The sequence below is a fragment of the Bufo bufo genome, chromosome 5 (genome assembly GCF_905171765.1).
Source record: "Bufo bufo chromosome 5, aBufBuf1.1, whole genome shotgun sequence".
NCBI lineage: Eukaryota > Metazoa > Chordata > Amphibia > Anura > Bufonidae > Bufo > Bufo bufo.
Window position 1 is genome coordinate 471,952,449 of NC_053393.1, and position 24,018 is coordinate 471,976,466.

The window sequence follows — 24,018 nt, forward strand, 5'->3', positions numbered from 1 at the left end:
CATTCCGTTCAATATGCATATTTAGGATGCATCAGTTCAGTCCCTCTTACGTTTTTTGGCCGGAGAAAATACCGCAGCATGCTACAGTTTTATCTCTGGCCAAAATTCCTAAACACTTGCCAGAATGCCGGATCTGGCATTAATTTCCATTTAAATGTGTGCCGGATGCGGCATTAAGTGTTACGGATCCGGTTTTCCGGTCTGCTCATGTGCAGACCTTTGAAAATGCAAAAAAATAAATACCGGATCCGTTTTTCCGGATGACACCGGAGAGACGGATCTGGTATTTCAATGCATTTGTCAGACAGATCCGGATCCGTCTGACAAATGCCATCCGTTTGCTCTAGGATTGCCAGATCTGGCAGGCAGTTCCGGCGACGGAACTGCCTGCCGGAATCCTCTGCCGCAAGTGTGAAAGTACCCTAAGACGTGTACCGGGGTGGGCTCCCCAGGATACAGCGAAGTCACGAACGAGAAAAGCAACTCTGACACAAGCTTTTGCAAAACAGGCTTTTTACTACAATATGACACTGAATGCAAACTCCAACCTCTGGAAACATAAAATGGATTTACATACACTCAGCCCGCAGGCTGAGACCCTACAAAGGCTACCAGAAAGAATTGCACAGTTTGCCTACTGGCGGGCACAAATAAAATGGCAACACCGTACCTGTTATTACCCTAGAAATGCCATGAACGATTAGGTGGGTGTATGATACTGGCTGGCCTGCAGTGCAACACGAAAGTTCACAATCTTATGAACTACAATATTCCCCCTCCCGTAACTGATCCTGCGCAACATACTGAGCTGGATTGAGCCGGTGAGATCTCTATCAGTTCTCAACTGTGCAATGTCTCTTTTTATTATGAAGTCCTTTTGTGAACCGTAGAAACACTTTTTGGCCTGACACACGAAACAGAGGCCCTAACTAGCTAACTACAGGCCTGGTCTAGTCTCTAGGCACCAATATTACAATGAGGTGCATGCACGATCTTACCGACCCGGGTCTGCTCTCTCTCCGCTGATGACTCCAAACTGAACAAGCAGTCTATTCAACAAACATGCGGTAAAGCAGAGCAAGTAGTATGTTCCTCAGCTCTCATCAGAACTCCTGGCAGAAGTCATCTGTCCCCTGGGCAGAATCCGGGTCCTGAACAGCGGTCAGCTTAACTTGACTGTAGCTGTGGTCGCAAAATGTTGATCTCATGCTTGAATGTGACTGGATTCACTCCTCTCTGTGTCCTCTCAAAATGGCGACTTCCTCTTTCTCCTTCAGCCTGGCAACTCCACCTCTCATGAGAATAGAAATATGTATATCTAGTCAGTAGCTGTGCCTGGGAAACTACGACATCTTGTGGCCAAACAGCATAACGTCAGTCCAGAACATTTACTTTAATTCGCAAAAAACGTGTTCTACAATGATAGCTGTTTCCCCATCTCACAATGTGATCACAATAAATGATGTACGTGATGTCAATGCTACAGGCCCACCAGGGACTACCAGAGCAGGAATGACAGTAGTGGGTGGTGCTGGAATCACAGGAATGAACAAGAAATGGATAGTTTTTTTTTTGTAGACATTATCAAATGACGGGAAAGCTTCCAGGTGCTGGAGGGAGTCTTTCTGACAAACATCTCCAAATGTTATGTGAACAGAGCCTGAAAGCCCATATTCACACTACTCAAGATTATAAAAGCTCTTCAAAAGATGTTTGTCCTGCTCTCCCCAACGCTCACCTAGTGCTGTCATCAGTTTTGCATGGATGCTCTTTAACATTAGCTATACAAGTCAATATGAGTCAAAATTTTCAACTTTTATTTATAACAAAAATCTAAAATTTACAGAAAATTAGAAAAAATTTTATTATTCTGCTTTTAACCATCTCAGCCCCCCTAGCTTAAACCCCCTTAATGACCAGACCACGTTTTACAATTCTGCACTACACTACTTTCACGGTTTATTGCTCGGTCATACAACTTACCACCCAAATGAATTTTACCTCCTTTTCTTCTCACAAATACAGCTTTCTTTTGGTGGTATTTGATTGCTGCCAAGATTTTTGTTTTTCCGATATTAATCAAAATAGGCCGCAATTTTCTCCAAAAAAATGCATTTTTAACTTTCTCTGGTTAAATTGTTCAAATATAATTACATTTCTATACAAGTTTGTGTCAGAATTTATTGTGCTACATAATAAAATATTATTGTCTTTGATAAAAAAAAATCCAATAAGTGTATATTTATTGGTTTGCGCAAAAGTTATAGCATTTACAAACTATGGTACAAAAATGTGAATTTCCGCATTTTGAAGCAGCTCTGACTTTCTGAGCACCTGTCATGTTTCTTGAGGTGCTAGAATGCCAGGATAGTATAAATACCCCGCAAATGACCCCATTTTAGAAAGAAGACACCCCAAAGTATTCGCGGAGGGGCATGGTGAGTTCATGGTGAGTAAAAATAAATAATAAAGCTTCCATTTCTGCTAACTTCTGGCAAAAAAAAAAAAAATCTCCCACGGACTCACTATGCCCCTCAGTGAATACCATGGGGTGTCTACTTTCTGAAATGGGGTCATTTGTGGGGTGTGTTTACTGTTCTGGCATTTTGGGCGGGGCTAAATTGTGAGCAACCCTGTAAAGCCTAAAAGGTACTCGTTGGACTTTCAGCCCCTTTACGCACTTAGGCTGCAAAAAAGTGTCACACATGTGGTATCGCCGTACTCAGGAGAAGTAGGGCAATGTGTTTTGGGGTGTATTTTTACATATACCCATGCTGGGTGAGAGAAATATCTCTGTAAATTGACAACTTTGTATAAAAAATTTTTTAAAGTTGTCATTTACAGAGATATTTCTCACACACAGTATGGTTATATGTAAAAATACACCCCAAAACACATTGCCCTACTCCTCCTGAGTACGGCGATACCACATGTGTGATACTTTTTTGCAGCCTGGGTGCACAAAGGGGCCCAAATTCCAATGAGTACCTTTAGGATTTCACAGGGCATTTGTTACGCATTTGGATTCCAAACTACTTCTCACGCTTTAGGGCCCCTAAAATACCAGGCAATATAAATACCCCACAAGTGACCCCATTTTGGAAAGAAGACACCCAAGATATTCCGTGAGGGGCATGGCGAGTTCCTAGAATATTTTTTTTTTTGGCTAGAGGTAGCGGAAAATGTTTTTTTTTTTTTTTTTTTTCTCTTACAAAGTCTCATATTCAACTAACTTGTGACAAAAAATAAAATTTTACATGATTTACATGATACAAAAAATAAAAATTTACATTAGGTGAGGGCCTGACACAATGATCAGCTGTTCCATGCAGCATCCGGCACTGGAATGTTCACTGTGAATGGACCAGGAAGCACAACTCTGTGCAAAGTGTAGTGGTCATGTTGGGTTACTGTTCAATGTTCAATTCAGTTCAATGCAAGATGAGCTGCAGTACCCCAGCACAGCCACTACACTTTGAACGATGCTGTCAGACCCTCACCAATTGGATAATAATAGCCTATAATGATATGTTATCACTATCAGATGCTTGGAAACCCCTTTAATGGTTTCTAGATAGCACAAAATATATTTTACAATGCATTTTTATATCTTCTGACTACAGAGCCAATCTTCTCTCTACCTGTCATCATTAACAAAGAAGTCCATCAATACAAATATATTTTTAAATGTATACTTCATTATTTGTAATTTTAAATGGATATTAAAAATATGCATTACCTTAAGCCACATTAAAACTGGAGATGTTACTGTCAGCTTATCACCATGGACATAAACACCACCTTGTGTTCTGCAAAAATAAGATATCCATTTAGGTCTATAGCTGCTAAAAATGAATTACTTAAAGGGAGTCTGTCACCTCCATATGGCCATATACAGTGCTTACATGGTTCTGTAGCACACCTCTACAGGATTGTAACGGTACCTTTGTTCTTTTCTTTAGACTTGCACCAGTAGGAAAAACGAAGTTTAATTCATATGTAAATGAGCACTGGCAAGTCTTTTCACTTTACTCCTCCCCAGCCTCTTCCTTTGCCCGCCCTCCAAGTCTCTTGCCTCATCGATAGGTCCGGACTTGGAGGGCGGGCAAAGGCAGAGACTGGGGAGGAGTAAAGTGAAAAGAAGGCAGAGCAGCCTGGGCACCTACACACTGAACGCCGCCCCTGGGCACTTGCGAGTGCTCATTTACATATGAATTAAACTTCGTTTTTCCTGCTGGTGCAAGTCTAAAGAAAAGAACAAAGGTACCGTTACAATCCTGTAGAGGTGTGCTACAGAGCCATGTAAGCACTGTATATGGCCATATGGAGGTGACAGACTCCCTTTAAAGGGGTTATCTGAGTTATGGGAAAAAAATTAAAACCTCATAAAATTCATCAGGACTTACATATACATTGGTTAAGCTTGATTTCTTAAAGGGATTCTGTCACCAGGATTAACGATATGTAGATATTTATATGTGCCCATTAGTCTTCATGCAGTGTTTACAACTCTGTTTATGCTCTGTGTGCCTTATATTCTTATAAAAATCGATCTTATCATATGTCAATCACCTCTGTCAGGAGCCCAAGAGGTTGTCCCACGATCTCCTGGAGCCCAGCACCGCCCATCGATCCGGAGCCCAGCACCGCCCATCGATCCGGAGCCCAGCACCGCCTACTACTTAATTTATTCACTGCACTATCCTGATATCATGTAATCTCTGCTCCGGGAAATATTGCGTCTCGCGAGGAAATATCGCGTCTCGCGAGATGACGCGTATATATGCGTGACTCTGCCTGCAGCTGCCGCCTCCGAAACGCGATCCTGCATTATTGCTGTGTTTACATGCTGGGGGGGGGTATAACAACAATGCCTGAGCTCTCCCTCATGAATATTTGTGGGCGTGAACAACCTGACCTTCCCCTCCCCCTGCTCTGCACAACCTAAGTTTGCATAAAAAAACAGTCACAGGATCATCTCCTAGCTCCCACAGGCAGAAGATCTTCCTGTCACATTGCAGATACATCTATGGCTCAGATACAGCTGGTCTTGTGTACCATGTTTGTATTATTTTATACATACAATTAATAAACAGATTTAAAAAAAAGAAAAAGATACAGCTACGGCTCTATCTATAAGATGGACATATAGCTGTATCTAAGCTACCGCTTAGATAAAGAAATATCTTGGATGCAGATATAGCTTAGATATAGCTATAGCTATATCTACATGATGGACAATTATTTCCTTATTTTTTTTCCAGGGGGCTTATTAACAGTGTATTGGGGACTTGTTGAGGGGGCCAGGGCTGTATTAACGATCCCCAGACGCGGGAGGGGAACGTGTAAACTGGCCCATGTGAGGGAAGGAGCCAGACACATACCCTGATGCTGGAGAAAATCTATCACCTCGGCTCTGGTAAGTATTGCGCATGAGCGATCGCTTACCATCGCCGAGGCAGTGTGGAGAGAGGGAAAGAGGGGCGGGCACCAAAGGCTCTGACGTCTCGTTTACAGAGTCGGGCCACTCCCTCAAGCAGGGAGAAGCTTGTAAACGAGACGTCAGTGCCTGAGCAGGGTTGATGACGTCGGGGGTCACATGACCCAAATGTGAACTTGCTAAACAGAGCAAAATAGCTAGTGTAAGTGATTTACAAAATAGTGTAATATAATACTATAAGAGTTATTAGCATAAATTTATTTAACTCGGATAACCCCATTAAAGGGAATGTGTCATCATAAAATGACCTACTGTTTAATTTCATTTTTTCGGTTATAAATTTATTAAATGGTGATTATGTTTAATTGTCCGTGTCACTATCAATATTTTAAAAAATCCTAAAGTCCTACAATTTCTGCACTGGCCAGGAAGCCTAATAATAAGCGCCACTTCTGTACAGATCACTTTTATGCAGTTATCTGCTTATCATCACAGGCAGGATTAAATGACAGCTATCACCTCTCTATAAATAATACAGGATCCACCATTCACAATAAGTAACATCACTACTTATCTACTCTCTCCTGACCACTGCAAAGGTCACAAAGCATGCCTAGAAAACTCTCTCATAGAACTCAATGACCACCCTTTTGTTTACGTGCAGTACACCAGCCCAGGCTGCACATTACAGTCAGTCAACAAGGTCCTCTGCTCGTATAAGGCGGATCTAGATATTTCTGCTGTGGGAGAGAACATTTCCAGCAAACCCTTCCACACTTTGAGACGGTCAGGCCAGCCATATCTTTAGGGTGGGTTCACACCTGAGCGTTTTACAGCGCGTTCCTACGCGCTGTAAAACGCTCAACAGGCAAATACCAATGTTTCCCTATGGGCATGGTTCTCACCTGAGCGTTTTACAGCGCGTACGAACGCGGTGTAAAACACCCTACGCCCCAAGAAGTACAGGAGCTTCTTTGGGGCGTATTGTGGCAGTTTTTCATTGGATTAATCACACAAACGCTCGTACTACGCGCCTTTCCAAAATACAAAAACGCCCCAAAATACGCCTCAAAAACGCCCGATAAAAACGCCTGTAAAAAGCACTTATCGAATACGCTCAGGTGTGAACCCAGCATCAAAACCCTCAATTGCATGCCTAAGGTTGTGCAGAGAGACTTTAGAACAGGGGTGCACAACCTTTTTTGGTCGGGGGGCCGCATTGTCACATCGCACTATTTCAAGAGGCTGCAAAAAAAAAAAAAGTGCTTGTTTGCTATTACACAGGCTAATGCAATGTGAATGAGGAGGAATGATCACTACCACAGTCATTCCTCCCTCATTCATCTCTATCGATTATCGGTAGCACATTCCAGATTAAAATATGCAAATCAGCCGACAAATGAGTGATTTCTTGTTTATTGGCTGATCAGCGGCACGATTATACCGGCCAGATATCAGGAATGAGCGTTCCTATGAACACTTGTTCCCGTAGTTGTCCTGAATATCGTGCCGTGTAACAGGGGCTTAGAGGTTTCCTGGTAAAAAAATATTTTTAACACGTTCCTGCAGCGTGGGCCTGAAACAGATTCGTACTCTGCCGCTCCCGCTGTCTCCATCTTCTGGTTCCAGCGCTGTTTACATCCGGTTGGATATGGGCATAGTCACTTGTACATCTCCAGCCAATGACTGGCCTCAGTGGTGATGTGGCCACTAAAGTCAGTCATTTACTGGAGAGGTGCTCCGGGACCGGAGGATGGAGAGAGCGAGAGCAGCACGGAGCAGGAAAGTAGGAATCTTCTGTTTCAGGGACTGGGCTGCAGGAACTTGTTAAAAATCATTTTAACTAGGAAACTCCTTTAAGTGTCGACATTTCCTTCCACCTCCTATTCACAAATGAGCGCATGTGCTGTCCGCATCCGTTACTCCGTTCCGCAAAATGCAGAGCACACATGGCTGGTGTCCTGTGGACCAAAAGAAAAGGCACGGTCGTGTGTATGAGGCTGAGGCCTTACTATCCGGGAAAGCACTTATTGGTTAACCCTTTAATGACCAGGCCTGAAAAGGCCTTAATGACCAGTCACTTTTTTGTGATTTAGCGCACATGGTTCAAACACTTGTAACTTTTTTATTTTTTGGACGACCAAAATAACTTTTGCAGCTTTTTATTACATTTTTTTAGTTTTATTAGGGGGAAACTGAATAAAAATGACAAAAAAATTTATAAAAATTGTACAAACTATACTGTAGCTCATTATTTAAATTTGCAAATTATTATAATTAGTTCCCTATATGTGTTGGATTGTTTTATTATGCAATATGTATAGTTTCACATGAATGGGGTGATAATTGTAATGGTTTTGGTTGGTGTGGGCGTTTTTTATGTATTTTACTATTTTTTTCTTTTTTTAACTTATTTTTTTTAACCTATTTCTGCTACAAAAAGACCTTTTTTTCCTTTTATTTGTATTTTATTTTGTATTTTTTTTTATCATCACTTTATTATTTATTTTGAAAATATATTTTTGCCACATAATATGACAATGAGCAATTTTATTTTGCACTTTTTCCTTTTTATAGTTTTCTTTTACTTGTATTTTATTTATTTATTTTACATCTTTTTGCTAAAATGTTCTTTTCTTTTTTTTATATATACAGTACAGACCAAAAGTTTGGACACACCTTCTCATTCAAAGAGTTTTCTTTATTTTCATGACTATGAAAATTGTAGATTCCCACTGAAGGCATCAAAACTATGAATTAACACATGTGGAATTATATACATAACAAACAAGTGTGAAACAACTGAAAATATGTCATATTCTAGGTTCTTCAAAGTAGCCACCTTTAGCTTTGATTACTGCTTTGCACACTCTTGGCATTCTCTTGATGAGCTTGAAGAGGTAGTCCCCTGAAATGGTTTTCACTTCACAGGTGTGCCCTGTCAGGTTTAATAAGTGGGATTTCTTGCCTTATAAATGGGGTTGGGACCATCAGTGGCGTTGAGGAGAAGTCAGGTGGATACACAGCTGATAGTCCTACTGAATAGACTGTTAGAATTTGTATTATGGCAAGAAAAAAGCAGCTAAGTAAAGAAAAACGAGTGGTCATCATTACTTTAAGAAAAGAAGGTCAGTCAGTCAGCCGAAAAATTGGGAAAACGTTGAAAGTAAGGGCTATTTGACCATGAAGGAGAGTGATGGGGTGCTGCGCCAGATGACCTGGCCTCCACATTCACCGGACCTGAACCCAATCGAGATGGTTTGGGGTGAGCTGGACCGCAGAGTGAAGGCAAAAGGGCCAACAAGTGCTAAGCATCTCTGGGAACTCCTTCAAGACTGTTGGAAGACCATTTCAGGGGACTACCTCTTGAAACTCATCAAGAGAATGCCAAGAGTGTGCAAAGCAGTAATCAAAGCAAAAGGTGGCTACTTTGAAGAACCTAGAATATGACATATTTTCAGTTGTTTTACACTTGTTTGTTATGTATATAATTCCACATGTGTTAATTCATAGTTTTGATGCCTTCAAAGTCATGAATATTAAGAAAACTCTTTGAATGAGAAGGTGTGTCCAAACTTTTGGTCTGTACTGTATATATTTTTGCAGCACTGTATGTCCCCTAAGAGGTCTTTAAAAGACCTCTGGGGGACAATGACTTTTTTTTTCCTTTTATTTGTATTCTTTTTTTATTGCGTTTTAAATTTTTTTTTTTACTTTTAATATATATATATATATATTATATATATATATATATATATATATATATATATATATATATATATATACTTGCCACTTAATTTGTCCCCAAAAGGTCCATAAAAGACTTTTGGGGACACAGACTTTTTTTTGCACTATTTCCACTGTAACTGGAGCATCCAAAGGAGCCCCAGTTACAGGGAAAACCAGCCTGCTGAGGAGGGCTTTGTACAGGGCAGAGCTGGTGAGGCTCTGCAGTCCTCTGTCCCTGTCTACACTGCCCAGCCCACCGCTCACCTGTGTGAGGAGAAGGCAGAAGCGCTGATACACTGCTTCTGCCTTCTCCCCCGGTCTTGTGCTGACTGACAGCCAGGGACCCGTCCTGCTCCTGCTACAATGCAGGAGCAGGAGCTGTGGGGCGCTCCAGGCAGAAGCACAGCTGATCGCACAATCAGCTGTGTTTCTGCCCAGCAGGACGGGGGCCGCCAATTATGGCTCTGTGGGCCGTAGGTTGTGCACCCATGCTTTAGAAGGACAGAGAGAAAGCGTACCACAACCACCATCATTGCTACTACCCATTCATACATTGTTATTGGGAAAGGATTGCACTGTGAATTGCTATTGGAACTGTGTCTTGCTACTGTTAGATATACTACTACTCCTATTCTGAACTTTAGTTAATAAGGACCTATTTATTTGCACCAGCTGGCCTGGTCACCGACTCCAACGCCTTTTGCAAATGCACCTGCATCAATACTCCTGCCATGCACCCTGCATAAAAACACAACACCATGGGCACCCCAACTACCAACAGGCAGGAACCCCAACATCAGGGTGTGCCCCGAGGGAAGAAAGGGTGTTCCCTATTGTTGCTGCTAGGCCCTAGAGGGATATTGGTGTGAGGATTGCCACTGTGATCCATGTGTCAGAGCTACTACCACTCCTGTGAAATAGAAAAAGACGATTCCGGCACTTATTTTTCTTCCCATAAAATCTTCCTCTTTATTAATTCACATCATATGCGGGACAGTATCACAAACAAGCTGTTTACGCGTTTCGGAGACCTTCTCCTTAGTCGTAACAATGTGGTCTGGGAGCTTGGAGAAATTTAAAGACCCATGTACCCTCCCCCATCTAGTGGGTGGTGGTAACATGATGTCACAAATCAATCAGCTCACAGACTCACACCTGAAGCATCATTCTCAAAGAACATAGATTAAAATGGCCCCACATTAACGCTTCCCACATCCCTGCGCTTGGGCTAGAGCAGCACAGGCAAAAGGGTCTGTCTGCAAAGCGCAAGCGCAGGGTGTGAGAAACCGCATCATGTGAACAGGGCTATACAAAATATTGAACGTTCAAATAAAATGTAAGCCTGTAGAAAAAGCTACATGCGAAAATGGATAACATGGATGACCACAGCTGCAATTTTCATATCATTGTAATAAAATAAAGTACACTATGATGAGTAAACGTGTTGGAATATGTCACGGTAAATGTGCAATCAGATGAAAATGAAGAAATGGAAAAGACAATGCATAAGAAAAATGCATATGAAAAAACACAATAAATGAAATAGATGAAGTGCTGCATGGTGACTGACGTCCTGAAAGCATCATACTACCACTCCTATCTTCTGCTCACTCTTCCTGGGCTGCCGCTGCAAACTGCCCATGGTGGCTGCTTTAAAGCATATCTCAAAATACTGGTAACAACAGCTCAGGCAAGACACAGCCCCCCATAATCAAGTTAAGGAACTAGAGTAAAAAACAATCTACAGAATTTACATTATATAAACACTGATGTGCGACCTTCGAAAGTATTCTCAAAAAATTCATCCGAAACCAGAAAACAGCTCTCACCTTTACTGATGAGAATCAGTGCCAGCCTTATTGGATTTGGGAGATGGGATACTCTGCATTGGGAGGTATGACTAATTTCCTAATCATAAAGTCTCAAATCCTTTTTCATGGACCGGATCAGAACAATTATTGCGATCAAATGTTCCTATGAATGCAGCTTTCCAATAATTGCCCTGTGTAAAGATGCCTCCAAACAAACCATGCTCAAGCATGTAGTAGCAAGTAGTGCTTCCGTGGACTTCTGATCCGTGCCTCAACTGCGCAAAGCATACATTGCCTATCAATTGGTCAGAGCCCGTATATTGCGGAGCCGCCATTCACCATCCGTAATACGGACACGGAGCCCTTACTAGTGGCGTGCCTAGGGTGATTGGCACCCGGGGCGGGTCCTTTCTCTGGCACCCCCAATACTTAAAAACAGGCGGGCAGCGCGATCTGTGCCTGCAGGTTGAATGGTGGAGCATTCCTGCTTCACCTATCTGTGCGCCGCCAGCTTGAAGGAGGGGAGGAGCGCAGGGAGCTGAGTGACAGGACCGCAGCTCCCAGCGCTCCAGCAATGAGCACTTCCATCTGTATTGATGGAAACGCTAATTTCTTCTGGCACCCCCCTGAGAGCCGGCACCCAGGGCGGACAGGGCGGACAGGGCGGACCGCCCCCCCCCCCCCCCCCCCCCTTAGTACGCCACTGGCCCTTACGTTTGTGGGCATGAGCCCTAAATAAGAACATTTGCCTACAGTTTCACTTTAGTCATCTCTGTCTTGATCCTATGTTGACCTTTCCTTGGTTGTGCAATATGAAGACATTTATCTTAATTACTGAACTTATCCAAAAATAGCCCTTTAGTTTTGTTTTCCTAACCTTCTGTAATTAAGGAGCTTTGCTTACCCAAATTCAGGAAGATCTTTATCAAAGTGAACATTGTCCTCATAGACAACGAGCAGTTGTTCATTGACAGCAATAACCTTTAACTGTAGAATAAAAACACAAACACTGTATTAATGGCCCCATATGTCATATCCTTAATAGCCCAGTTATTAGCAAACACGTCATTTACATCTAATTCTTCCAAAACTTGTTCTTAATACTTAGCATAAAAAAAAACTGACTGCAAAGCAGTGTTTGTCAACAAGTAAAAAACTGAAATCAGTTGGAGCAGTCAGTGAGTAAATTCCTTCACATCGCCTAAAGTAATGACAAGATAACAAAACAACACAACAAAGAAATAATAAGAACAGAAAAAACTGGGCACTCAGATACTGAAACCATCAATAATTTAACCATCGGTCTTTCTCGCGCGGCAGACGGTACTTGGCACTTCAATACAAACTTTTTAGCTTCATCACAGTGAAAAAGTGGTTAAATCCCCCAAAGGACCACTTTTTCACTGTGATGAAGCTAAAAAGTTTGTATTGAAGTGCCAAGTACCGTCTGCCGCGCGAGAAGCCGCAATAAAGACCGCAAACTAAACTAAGGTCCACGTGCACACAAGCCGCTGGCATGGGAGTTCAGACGGGAACAGCTCGCGAGATACCAGGGTCCAGAGCGACATTTGGGCACAGACTACAATACATGGTAAGAATGTTCCAAAATATATGCCGGCAAGAAAAGATATATTGTGAAACCACGCGGTGAACTGTGCTTCAGCGAAACGCCGCTGATATTTCACTATAGCGGGACGCCGCTAGTATTGGTGTTTTACGGTGGAGAAGCGATTAGCACAATTATTCTACAGCACCTTTTTTTGGAACGAGGGTATCTAAACTAGCCCATATTCGTATGATCGTTTATTTTACTGCACTTCAAGGACTACGTATTGGAGCAAGAGTAATATATTCACTTATCAATTGTTTTTCACCCTCTATTATTTATTGGTTTTATAATAAATTATTGATGGTTTCAGTATCTGAGTGCCCAGTGTTTTCTGTTTTTATTGCAGGGTGAGCCTACTCTACTGAGAGCACCTCGCTTGGTCTTTTGTTGCTCCAGTGCACCACATCACTATTATTTCCAAAGAAATAATAAGGTGCATCGAGCCAAAGTATATTTGCCATACAGTATATAGTTGGTACACAGTCCTACCCCTTTTTGCATAGTTTTTTTTTTTTAAATGTTTTGCTTGGGGATATGTTCTAATTTATAATTAGGAAGTTCACACTTCAGTTATTGTGAGCCAAAACCAGGTGCGGGTCAAAAAAACAAAGCAAGAGGCAATCTTTCTATTATACCTTATCTCTGCGGAGGCTTCACTACTGGTTTGGGCTCACAGTAGCTGATGGAAATAACTGACCAAATCACTGAAGTGTGAACTGGGCCTTAGGGCTCATGCACAGGAACATGTTTTCTTTTCGTGTCAGTTCCGTTTTTTTTGAGGACCATATGCGGAACCATTCATTTCAGTGGGTCCGCAAAATAAAACGGAAGGTACTACGTGTGCATTCCGTTTCCATATGTCCGTATTTCCGTTCCGCAAAAAGATAGAACATGTCCTATTATTGTCCGCATTATGGACAAGGATAATACTGTTCTATTAGGGGCCAGCTGTTCTATTCCACAAAATACGGTATGCACACGGACGTCATCCGTATTTTCTGCGGATCCGATTTTTGCGGACCGCAAAATACATACGCATGAGGGCTTAGTGGATTTTACAGCTTATGCCCAGTCAGATCAGTCATACCCTGTCAGGGTTTTGTCAAGGGGTGCAATCACAGGTATGGTTATGCAATTGCGGAGCACATACAGTACAAATAGGTGCAAACAACACTTCAGTCAGCGTATTTGTTATTAAGTGCAGACAGATTATGCTGCTATCATACAAAAAGAAAAAAGCAGCGGCACCCACCAAATATAGAAATTCATGGTCCCTTTACTGTAATTTAAAATGTCCACATAGGTCTAGGACACGGGTAACCTATCACAGTGCTGGCCATTTTGTGCGGCCTGCGCTTCGTTGAAGCTGGATGTACGGTACCCCAGACCTGGGGGTATCTGCAATTGTTATGTTAAGTGGATTATTGTTGTTATACTGTACCTCAATGGGGAAGGTGCAGCTGTTTTGGGGGAGAAGATGGCTAAAAGCTTAGAGGAGTATTTAAACTAGGGACTGGGGGGGAGGTAATTATATTATAGAAGAAAAAGACAATGGAGATAGAGACCGGGGGAGGGGTTATTGGACTAGGGGTGGATTGGAGAGAGGGACTACAATAGTTCATAAGGAAAGGTGTAAAGTAAAAAAAAAAATGTAACTCTTAATTGTATGTATACTAATAAAACTGGTGAACTGGAATTAGTGATGTGTTAGGAGGACTATGACATAGTGGGAATAACAGACATGGCTGGATGATACAGGGTTACAGTCTGTTTAGAAAGGATCGTCAAAACCGGAAAGGGGGAGGGGTCTGCCTTTATGTAAAGTCCTGTCTAAAGCCCACACTCCGGGAAGATATAAGTGAGGGACATGAACATGTGGAGTCACTGTGGTTTGAGATACATGGAGGTAAAAACAATAATAAATTACTAATAGGAGTTTACTATAAACCACCTAATATACCAGAGTCCACAGAAAATCTACTACTAAACGAGATAGACGAGGCGGCAAATCATAATGAGGTGGTTATTATGTGGGACTTCAACTACCCAGATATAGACCGGGAAACTGAAACTTGTATATCTGATAAAGGAAACAGGTTCTTTGTAATAACCAAAGACAATAACCTTTCCCAACTGGTTCAGGTTCCCAACTAGAGGGACGGCCATACTGGACTTAGTATTAACCAATAGACCTGACCTGCAGGTCATAGAATGAATGTGTCGGCAGATAAGAACCATTTGGCACATCTAGTCTGCCCAATATACTGAATACTATGAATACCCATGGCCCTATCTTATATGAAGGATGACCTTATGCTTATCCAATGCATGCTTAAACTCCTTCACTGTATTTACAGCTACCACTTCTGCAGAAAGGCTATTCCATGCATCCACTACTCTCTCAGTAAAATCTGGGAAAACCAATTTTAACATCAGAGAATAAGGGTAAATTCTTTATTTATTTATTTAATGCACTTACATAGCGCAGCAGCGCTTTACAGACATAAGCATCCAACTGTCCCCAATGGGGCTCACAATCTAAGGAAACCGGAGTACCTAGAGGAAACCCACACAAACACGGCGAGAACATACAAACTCCATGCAGATGTTGCCCTTGGTCAGATTCGAACCTAGGACCCCAGCGCTGCAAGGCACAAGTGCTAACCACTGAGCTACCATGCTGCCATGGTAGCTCAGGGGACACCTGGGAAATAGTGACCATAAAATAATAACCTTCCACACAAAAGAGTGTTTCTTGGGGGAGACACAAAAATAAGAAGTTAAAAAAGCTAAATTTGATCAGCTAAGAGAGGCCATTGGCAGCCCCCAGACAGGATGGGGTCACAGAGGGAGGGAACCCCCTCCTTTCCCTTCCCAGTCTGCTCAGTTGTGGCCGAGCAGACGGGGAAGGTTCCCATGGCAACAGGACGCCTTCTCAGGCATCCTGCTGTCCATGGTGCTAAAGACATAGATCTGTTCAGACAAAGTGTAAGTAAAATACAGTACAATACACTATATAGTGTACTGTACTGTATTATACAGACATCAGACCCACTGGATCTTCAAGAACCAAGTGGGTCTGGGTCCAAAAAAAAGTGAAAAAAGTAAAGATAAAAAAAAAACATTTATCGCTGAATAAAAATAAAAATAATAAAATACACCACACATATTAGGTATCGCCGCGTCCGTAACGACCTGATCTATAAAACGGTCATGTTACTTTCCCCGCACGGTGAACGCCATAAAAATAAAAAAATAAAAACTATGAGAAAATAGAAATTTTGCCCACCTTACTTCCCAAAAAAGGTAATAAAAGTGATCAAAAAATTAGCATGTACGCCAAAATAGTACCAATCAAACCGTCATCTCATCCCGCAAAAATCATACCCTACCCAAGATAATCACCCAAAAACTGAAAAAACTATGGCTCTTAGACTATGGAAATCATTGTGTAAAATTTACATAAATAAAAAAAAGTATACATATTAGGTATTGCCGCGTCCGTGACAACCTGCTCTATAAAAAATACCACATGATCTAACCTGTCAGATGAATGTTGTAAATAACAAAAAAAAAAAAAACAGTGCCAAAAAAGCTATTTCTTGTTATCTTGCCTCACAAAAAGTGTAATATAGAGCAACCAAAAATCATATGTACCCTAAACTAGTACCAAAAAAACTGCCACCCTATCCTGTAGTTTCTAAAATGGGGTCACTTTTTTTGAGTTTCTACTCTAGGGGTGCATCAGGGGGGCTTCAAATGGGACATGGTGTAAAAAAAAACAGTCCAGCAAAATCTGCCTTCCAAAAACCGTATGGCATTCCTTTCCTTCTGCGCCCTGCCGTGTGCCCGTACAGCAGTATACGACCACATATGGGGTGTTTCTGTAAACTACAGAATCAGGGCCATAAATAATTAGTTTTGTTTGGCTGTTAACCCTTGCTTTGTATCTGGAAAAAAAATATTAAAATGGAAAATCTGCCAAAAAAGTGAAATTTTGAAATTGTATCTCTATTTTCAATTAAATCTTGTGCAACACCTAAAGGGTTAACAAAGTTTGTAAAATCAGTTTTGAATACCTTGAGGGGTGTAGTTTATAGAATGGGGTCATTTTTGGGTAGTTTCTATTATGTAAGCCTTGCAAATTGACTTCAGACCTGAACTGGTCCCTAAAAAGTGGGTTTTTGAAAATTTCAGAAAAATTTCAAGATTTGCTTCTAAACTTCTAAGCCTTGTAACATCCCCAAAAAATATAATATAATTCCCAAAATGATCCAAACATGAAGTAGACATATGGGGAATGTAAAGTAATAACTATTTTTGGAGGTATTACTATGTATTATAGAAGTAGAGAAATTGAAACTTGGAAATTTGCAATTTTTTACAAATTTTGTGTAAATTTGGTATTTTTTTAGAAATAAAAATGTTGTTTTTTTACTTCATTCTACCAGTGTCATGAAGTACACTATGTGACAAAAAAAACTATCTCAGAATGGCCTGGATAAGTCAAAGCGTTTGAAAGTTATCAGCACTTAAAGTGACACTGGTCAGATTTGCAAAAAATGTCAAGTCCTTAAGGTGAAATAGGGCTGAGTCCTTGAGGGGTTAAATCAATAAAACAGGAAGGTAGTGAGAAAAACCATAAGGAAAAAAAATTGAATATGTGAGAGACAGATAAAAGCGGCCAAGCTGGAGATTTACTGCCAAAGTAAAACTAACCCTAAAATGTTCTTCAGTTATATAAATGGTAAAAAGTTTAAACCTAAAGGTGTCAACCAGTTAGACTGATGAGGGAGGAGTTGTAGAGAGCAATGAAGAAAAAGCAAAGCTATTAAATATTTTTTTCTCCACTGTAATCACTGAGGAAAATAAAAAGATTAAAATAGACAAATCAACGGAACCAGATGGCATACACCCCCGTATTTTAAGAGAATTAAGTAATGTCATAGACAGAGCCTCATTTCTGATATTCTGACTCTATATTGACAGAGACCATTTCACAGGATTCGGGCTAATGTGGTGCCATTTATAAAGTCATGGAAAATAATGTAATAAAACAATAGATGAGAACATAATATGTGGACTAAGCCCTCACTCTAATAATAAAATCTGAGACTCTCAGCAAATATATTTTTATCAAAACACATCTGTGCACGTCTACCCGTGCGAATGTGGTGCCAATATTAACAAAGGGGTCAAAAACAGAGCCCGGAAACTATAGGCCGGTAAGTCTAACATCTGTCGTGGGTAAACTGTTTTAAGGTTTTCTAAGAGATGCTATCTTTGAGTAACTCAATGAAAATCAACCAATAATGCAGCATCAGCATGGCTGCATGAGGGATCGGTCATGTCAAACTAATTTAGGCCTCTTTCACACTTGCGTTGTCCGGATCCGGCGTGTACTCCACTTGCCGGAATTATACTCCGGATCCGGAAAAACGCAAGTGTACTGAAAGCATTTGAAGACGGAACCGTCTTCCAAATGCGTTCAGTGTTACTATGGCACCCAGGACGCTATTAAAGTCCTGGTTGCCATAGTAGGAGCGGGGATCGGGGGAGCGGTATACTTACAGTCCGTGCGGCTCCCGGGGCGCTCCAGAATGACGTCAGAGCGCCCCATGCGCATGGATGACGTGATCCATGCGATCACATGATCCATGCGCTTGGGGCGCCCTGACGTCACTCTGGAGCGCCCGGGGAGCCGCACGGACGGTAAGTATGCTGCTCCCCCGCTCCCCGCTACACTTTACCATGGCTGCCAGGACTTTAGCGTCCCGGCAGCCATGGTAACCATTCAGAAAAAGCTAAATGTTCGGTCCAGCAATGCGCCGAAACGACGTTTAGCTTAAGGCCGGATCCGGATCAATGCCTTTCAATGGGCATTAATTCCGGATCCGGCCTTGCGGCAAGTGTTCCGGATTTTTGGCCGGAGCAAAAAGCGCAGCATGCTGCGGTATTTTCTCCGGCCAAAAAACGTTCCGTTCCGGAACTGAAGACATCCTGATGCCTCCTGAACGGATTTCTCTCCATTCAGAATGCATTAGGATAATCCTGATCAGGATTCTTCCGGCATAGAGCCCCGACGACGGAACTCTATGCCGGAAGACAAGAACGCAAGTGTGAAAGAGCCATTAATCAGTTTCTATGAGGAGGTAAGTTCTAGACTTGACCGCGGCGAATCAATGGATGTTATATCTTGACTTCTCTAAAGCATTTGACACTGTACCACATAATATCATATAAAATGAGAATGCTTGGATTGGAGAAAAATGTCTGTATGTGGGTAAGTAACTGGCTAAGTAATAGAAAACACAGGGTGGTTATTAATGGTACACACTCAGATTAGGTCACTAGTCATTAGTGGGGTACCACAGGGGTCAGTATTAGCCCCTATTATTTTCAATATATTTATTAATGATCTTGTAGAAGGCTTGCACAGTAAAATATCATTTATTGCAGATGACACACTAAACTGTTTAAAGTAATTAACACGGAAGAGGACAGTATACTACTACAGATGGATCTGGATAGATTAGAGGCTTGGGGAGAGAAGTGGCAGATGAGGTTTAACACTGATGTAATGTAAGATTATGCACATGGAAAGTAAAAATACATGTCACAGTACATACTAAACGGTAAAACACTGGGTAAAACTAACATGGAAAAGGACCTAGGAATTTTAGTGAACAGCAAACTAAGCTATAGAAACCAGTGTCAGGCCGCTGCTGCCAAGGCCAATAACATAATGGGTCACATCAAAAGGGCCATAGATGCCCGTGATGAGAACATAGTCCTGCCACTTTACAAATCATTAGTCAGACCACACATTGGAGTACTGTGTACAGTTCTGGGCTCCTGTAAACAAGGCAGACATAGCAGAGCTGGAGAGGGTCCAGAGGAGGACGACTAAAGTAATAACTGGAATGGGGCAACTACAGTACCCTGAAAGATTATCAACATTAGGGTTATTCACTTTAGAAAAAAGACGACTGAGGGGCGATCTAATTACTATGTATAAATATATCAGGGGTCAGTACAGAGATCTATCCCATCATCTATTTATCCCCAGGACTGTGACTGTGACGAGGGCACATCCTCTGCGTCTGGAGGAAAGAAGGTTTGTACACAAACATAGAAGAGGATTCTTTACGGTAAGAGCAGTGAGACTATGGAGCTCTCTGCCTGCAGGGGTGGTGATGGTGAGTTCACTAATCGTGTTGGGCGCGAATATTCAAATTGTGAATTTTAATCACGAATATCGCTTCTTCGAGAGTTTGCGAAGATTTAGAATATAGTGCTATATATTTGTATTCGCGAATATTCTAGTTTTTCTTTTTTCATCTGAACACATGATGCCTCCCTGCTTCTTGCTGGTGGGCCAATGAGAAGGCTGCAATGTCTTTGCCTGAGCTTAGCAACATCCCTAGCAACCAATAGGACAGTTGCCTACCCCTCACTATATAAGAACCTTCCCAGCAGCCATTTTCTGCATTTTATGCAGTTCTGAGAGAGAGAGCAGTGTTATTGCTGTGCTTTGTGCTTTGGTGTGTCATTACATTAGATAGTTAGCTCATATATACAATACAGATAGTTAGTGGGAGATAGTCAGTGTAGGTTAGATAGTGATATAGTGTAGCTGATTCTGTTGTCCATACATACAGGTCCTTCTCAAAAAATTAGCATATTGTGATAAAGTTCATTATTTTCTGTAATGTACTGATAAACATTAGACTTTCATATATTTTAGATTCATTACACACAACTGAAGTAGTTCAAGCCTTTTCTTGTTTTAATATTGATGATTTTGGCATACAGCTCATGAAAACCCAAAATTCCCATCTCTAAAAATTAGCATATCATGAAAAGGTTCTCTAAACGAGCTATTAACCTAATCATCTGAATCAACTAATTAACTCTAAACACCTGCAAAAGATTCCTGAGGCTTTTAAAAACTCCCAGCCTGGTTCATTACTCAAAACCGCAATCATGGGTAAGACTGCCGACCTGACTGCTGTCCAGAAGGCCATCATTGACACCCTCAAGCAAAAGGGTAAGACACAAAGAAATTTCTGAACGAATAGGCTGTTCCCAGAGTGCTGTATCAAGGCACCTCAGTGGGAAGTCTGTGGGAAGGAAAAAGTGTGGCAGAAAACGCTGCACAACGAGAAGAGGTGACCGGACCCTGAGGAAGATTGTGGAGAAGGACCGATTCCAGACCTTGGGGGACCTGCGGAACCAGTGGACTGAGTCTGGAGTAGAAACATCCAGAGCCACCGTGTACAGGCGTGTGCAGGAAATGGGCTACAGGTGCCGCATTCCCCAGGTCAAGCCACTTTTGAACCAGAAACAGCGGCAGAAGCGCCTGACCTGGGCTACAGAGAAGCAGCACTGGACTGTTGCTCAGTGGTCCAAAGTACTTTTTTCAGATGAAAGCACATTTTGCATGTCATCCGGAAATCAAGGTGCCAGAGTCTGGAGGAAGACTGGGGAGAGGGAAATGCCAAAATGCCTGAAGTCCAGTGTCAAGTACCCACAGTCAGTGATGGTCTGTGGTGCCATGTCAGCAGCTGGTGTTGGTCCACTGTGTTTTATCAAGGGCAGGGTCAATGCAGCTAGCTATCAGGAGATTTTTGTGCACTTCATGCTTCCATCTGCTGAAAAGCTTTATGGAGATGAAGATTTCATTTTTCAGCACGACCTGGCACCTGCTCACAGTGCCAAAACCACTGGCAAATGGTTTACTGACCATGGTATTACTGTGCTCAATTGGCCTGCCAACTCTCCTGACCTGAACCCCATAGAGAATCTGTGGGATATTGGGAAGAGAAAGTTGAGAGACGCAAGACCCAACACTCTGGATGAGCTTAAGGCCGCTATCGAAGCATCCTGGGCCTCCATAACACCTCAGCAGTGCCACAGGCTGATTGCCTCCATGCCACGCCGCATTGAAGCAGTCATTTCTGCAAAAGGATTCCCGACCAAGTATTGAGTGCATAACTGAACTTAATTATTTAAAGGTTGACTTTTTTTGTATTAAAAACACTTTTCTTTTATTGGTCGGATGAAATATGCTAATTTTTTGAGATAGGAATTTGGGGTTTTCATGAGCTGTATGGCAAAATCATCAATATTAAAACAAGAAAAGGCTTGAACTACTTCAGTTGTGTGTAATGAATCTAAAATATATGAAAGTCTAATGTTTATCAGTACATTACAGAAAATAATGAACTTTATCACAATATGCTAATTTTTGGAGAAGGACCTGTACATGCTACAGACATAGCGCTGGGATGTCACAAGTTCACAACAATACTTAGTGCAGTAATATGTAGTCAGACCTGATGAAATGTGAAGTTGCACGTATTGCACCAATATATGCGCATCATTAAATTGCCGATTTGCGCAATAGCGAATATATTGGAGCACTCTATCTGCATATAAAGCTATTGTTCTGCTGTGCCAACCATTTTCTCCAGTCTCAGGAAACTTCTAGCAGCTTGAAAAATTTCGCAAAAGTGACCCACGCCTGTATTGTGCACACAATACGCGCATATTACATTGCCGAGCTTCACAATCAAGAAAATAATAGCGAATTCTCAAATTTATGACGAATAAGCGGCCAATTATTCGCAAAATATCGTGAATTCGAATATTGCCCCTGCCGCTCATCACTATTCACGAAAAGAGTTCAAGAGGGGCCTGGATGTATTTATGGAGGGTAATAATATTACAGTTTATAGTTATTAGATTTCTGGAGAAGAGTCATTGATCCAGGGAGTTATTCGGATTGGGGTCGGGAAGAAAAAATTTTTCCCCTAAAATGAGGAAAATTGGCTTCTACCTCACAGGGTTTTTTACCTTCCTCTGGATCAACTTGCAGGATAACAGTTGCTATGAGGAAGGGCTTGTATGCCCGAAACATGTAAGCGACAGTGGTTTTAATATTTTCTATTATGTTATGAGTTAATAAAGGAATTCGTTTTTATTTGGGTGCCGGATCTATCCACTTTTTTCTTGCAGGATAACAGGCTGAACGGATGTCCTTTTTTGCACTTACATACTATGTTACTATGTTATGTGCAGCAGCATGCAAAGGTATGGTTGGCAGGGATAGGGTTGGACACCCTGTTCCTTCACTCGTGGTAGGAGTAGGCTGGTCCTGCCTTATGCCAGGAGGGGAAGTGTTAGCTAGGTGTCACGGTCCCTCCCGTGACAGAGATGAGAAGATCGGATAGACTTGCTGCACGTGAGGCTATCTGACAGGTCTCTCTGTTTTCCTCTTTGTATGTTGTTGTTTGGCAGGATCTCACCTCTCCCCAGGTTCTGCTTGTTATCAGGGATAAGGCTCTATTTAGGTCTGCCTCACACTGCTGACCATGCGGTTGATATTTCCTCTTGGAGTTGCTAGAGCTTGTTTGTCTTGGATCTCCTGCTTCTCCATACATCTTAAAGTAAAGTTGCCTGTTTTGTTTGTTGTTCTTTGGTGTGTTTTGGTTCTAGGCCTCAGGGAGACACAGGTTTCTTCATCTGGGAAGGAACCAGCTGTCTAGTCTCCTGCTACCTATCCTAGGGCTCGTCAGTTTTAGCAGGGCATAGGTATACAGCGTATGAGCATTTTCACCATCAGGATCTGCTCATACTGGCAGGAGTTAGGGAAAGGCCTAGGGATTACTAGGTCACCATCCCTCTTCCTTAGCTTTTGAGGCCTAGACTGTTGTCTATTTCTTTTGTGTGTATCTGGTGTTTTTCCCTTCCCCATTACCCGTGACACTAGGACAGTGATGAGAATGGAAGCACGTCCATTTGCTCCTACTACTAGGGTCTTAGGGACCATCAAGAGAACTCATTCTCCTGTGAGTGTGCTACTCCAGAGAGACTATAAGACAGGCATGCTCAACCTGCGGCCCTCCAGCTATTGCAAAACTACAACTCCCAGCATGCCCGAACAGCCTACAGCTATCAGCCTACAGCAGGGAATTGTGGGAGTTGTAGTTTTACAACAGCTGGAGGGCCGCAGATTGAGCATGCCTGCTGTAAAAGTACCAGGATAACTGGAAAGCTACAGCATTATCCAGACAGCAGAGTGAACAGAAAGTCACAGCTTTACAGGCCCTGCTGCAAGTGAGGGAATACAGTTTGGATACCCATCACCTAGATAACATCCAGACCAACTCCAAGACAGCATTACACAGTGGACACCTAATACCACAAGTGCCAGTTTACAGCTGTTAGTCAGAAGTACAAGAGAGAGTTAGGTTACTTTTACACTTGGTCCTTATGCATTCCGTTTCGGCAGCATTCCATTTTGGGACTGGACACAAAACCACTGCAAGCTGAAAACAATGTAAGTCAATGGTAACAGATCCGTTTTTTTAGGAGCCTAAAAAACGGATTTGTCAGCCATTGACTTTCAATGTATTTAATGACTG

At 41.9% G+C, this 24,018-nt stretch overlaps 1 protein-coding gene across 1 annotated transcript in view; it reads right to left on the minus strand.

Annotated features, from left to right (window-relative positions):
* The window catches only part of XYLB (xylulokinase), a 298,115-nt gene that overhangs the window by 270,197 nt on the left and 3,900 nt on the right, over positions 1–24,018 (minus strand). Inside the window, exons 2-3 of the mRNA XM_040434104.1 lie at positions 11,885–11,967; positions 3,740–3,809 (exon numbers count right to left, since the gene is read on the minus strand). Of these exons, the coding sequence (XP_040290038.1) occupies positions 3,740–3,809; positions 11,885–11,967 (153 nt within the window). The remainder of the gene's footprint in view (positions 1–3,739; positions 3,810–11,884; positions 11,968–24,018) is intronic.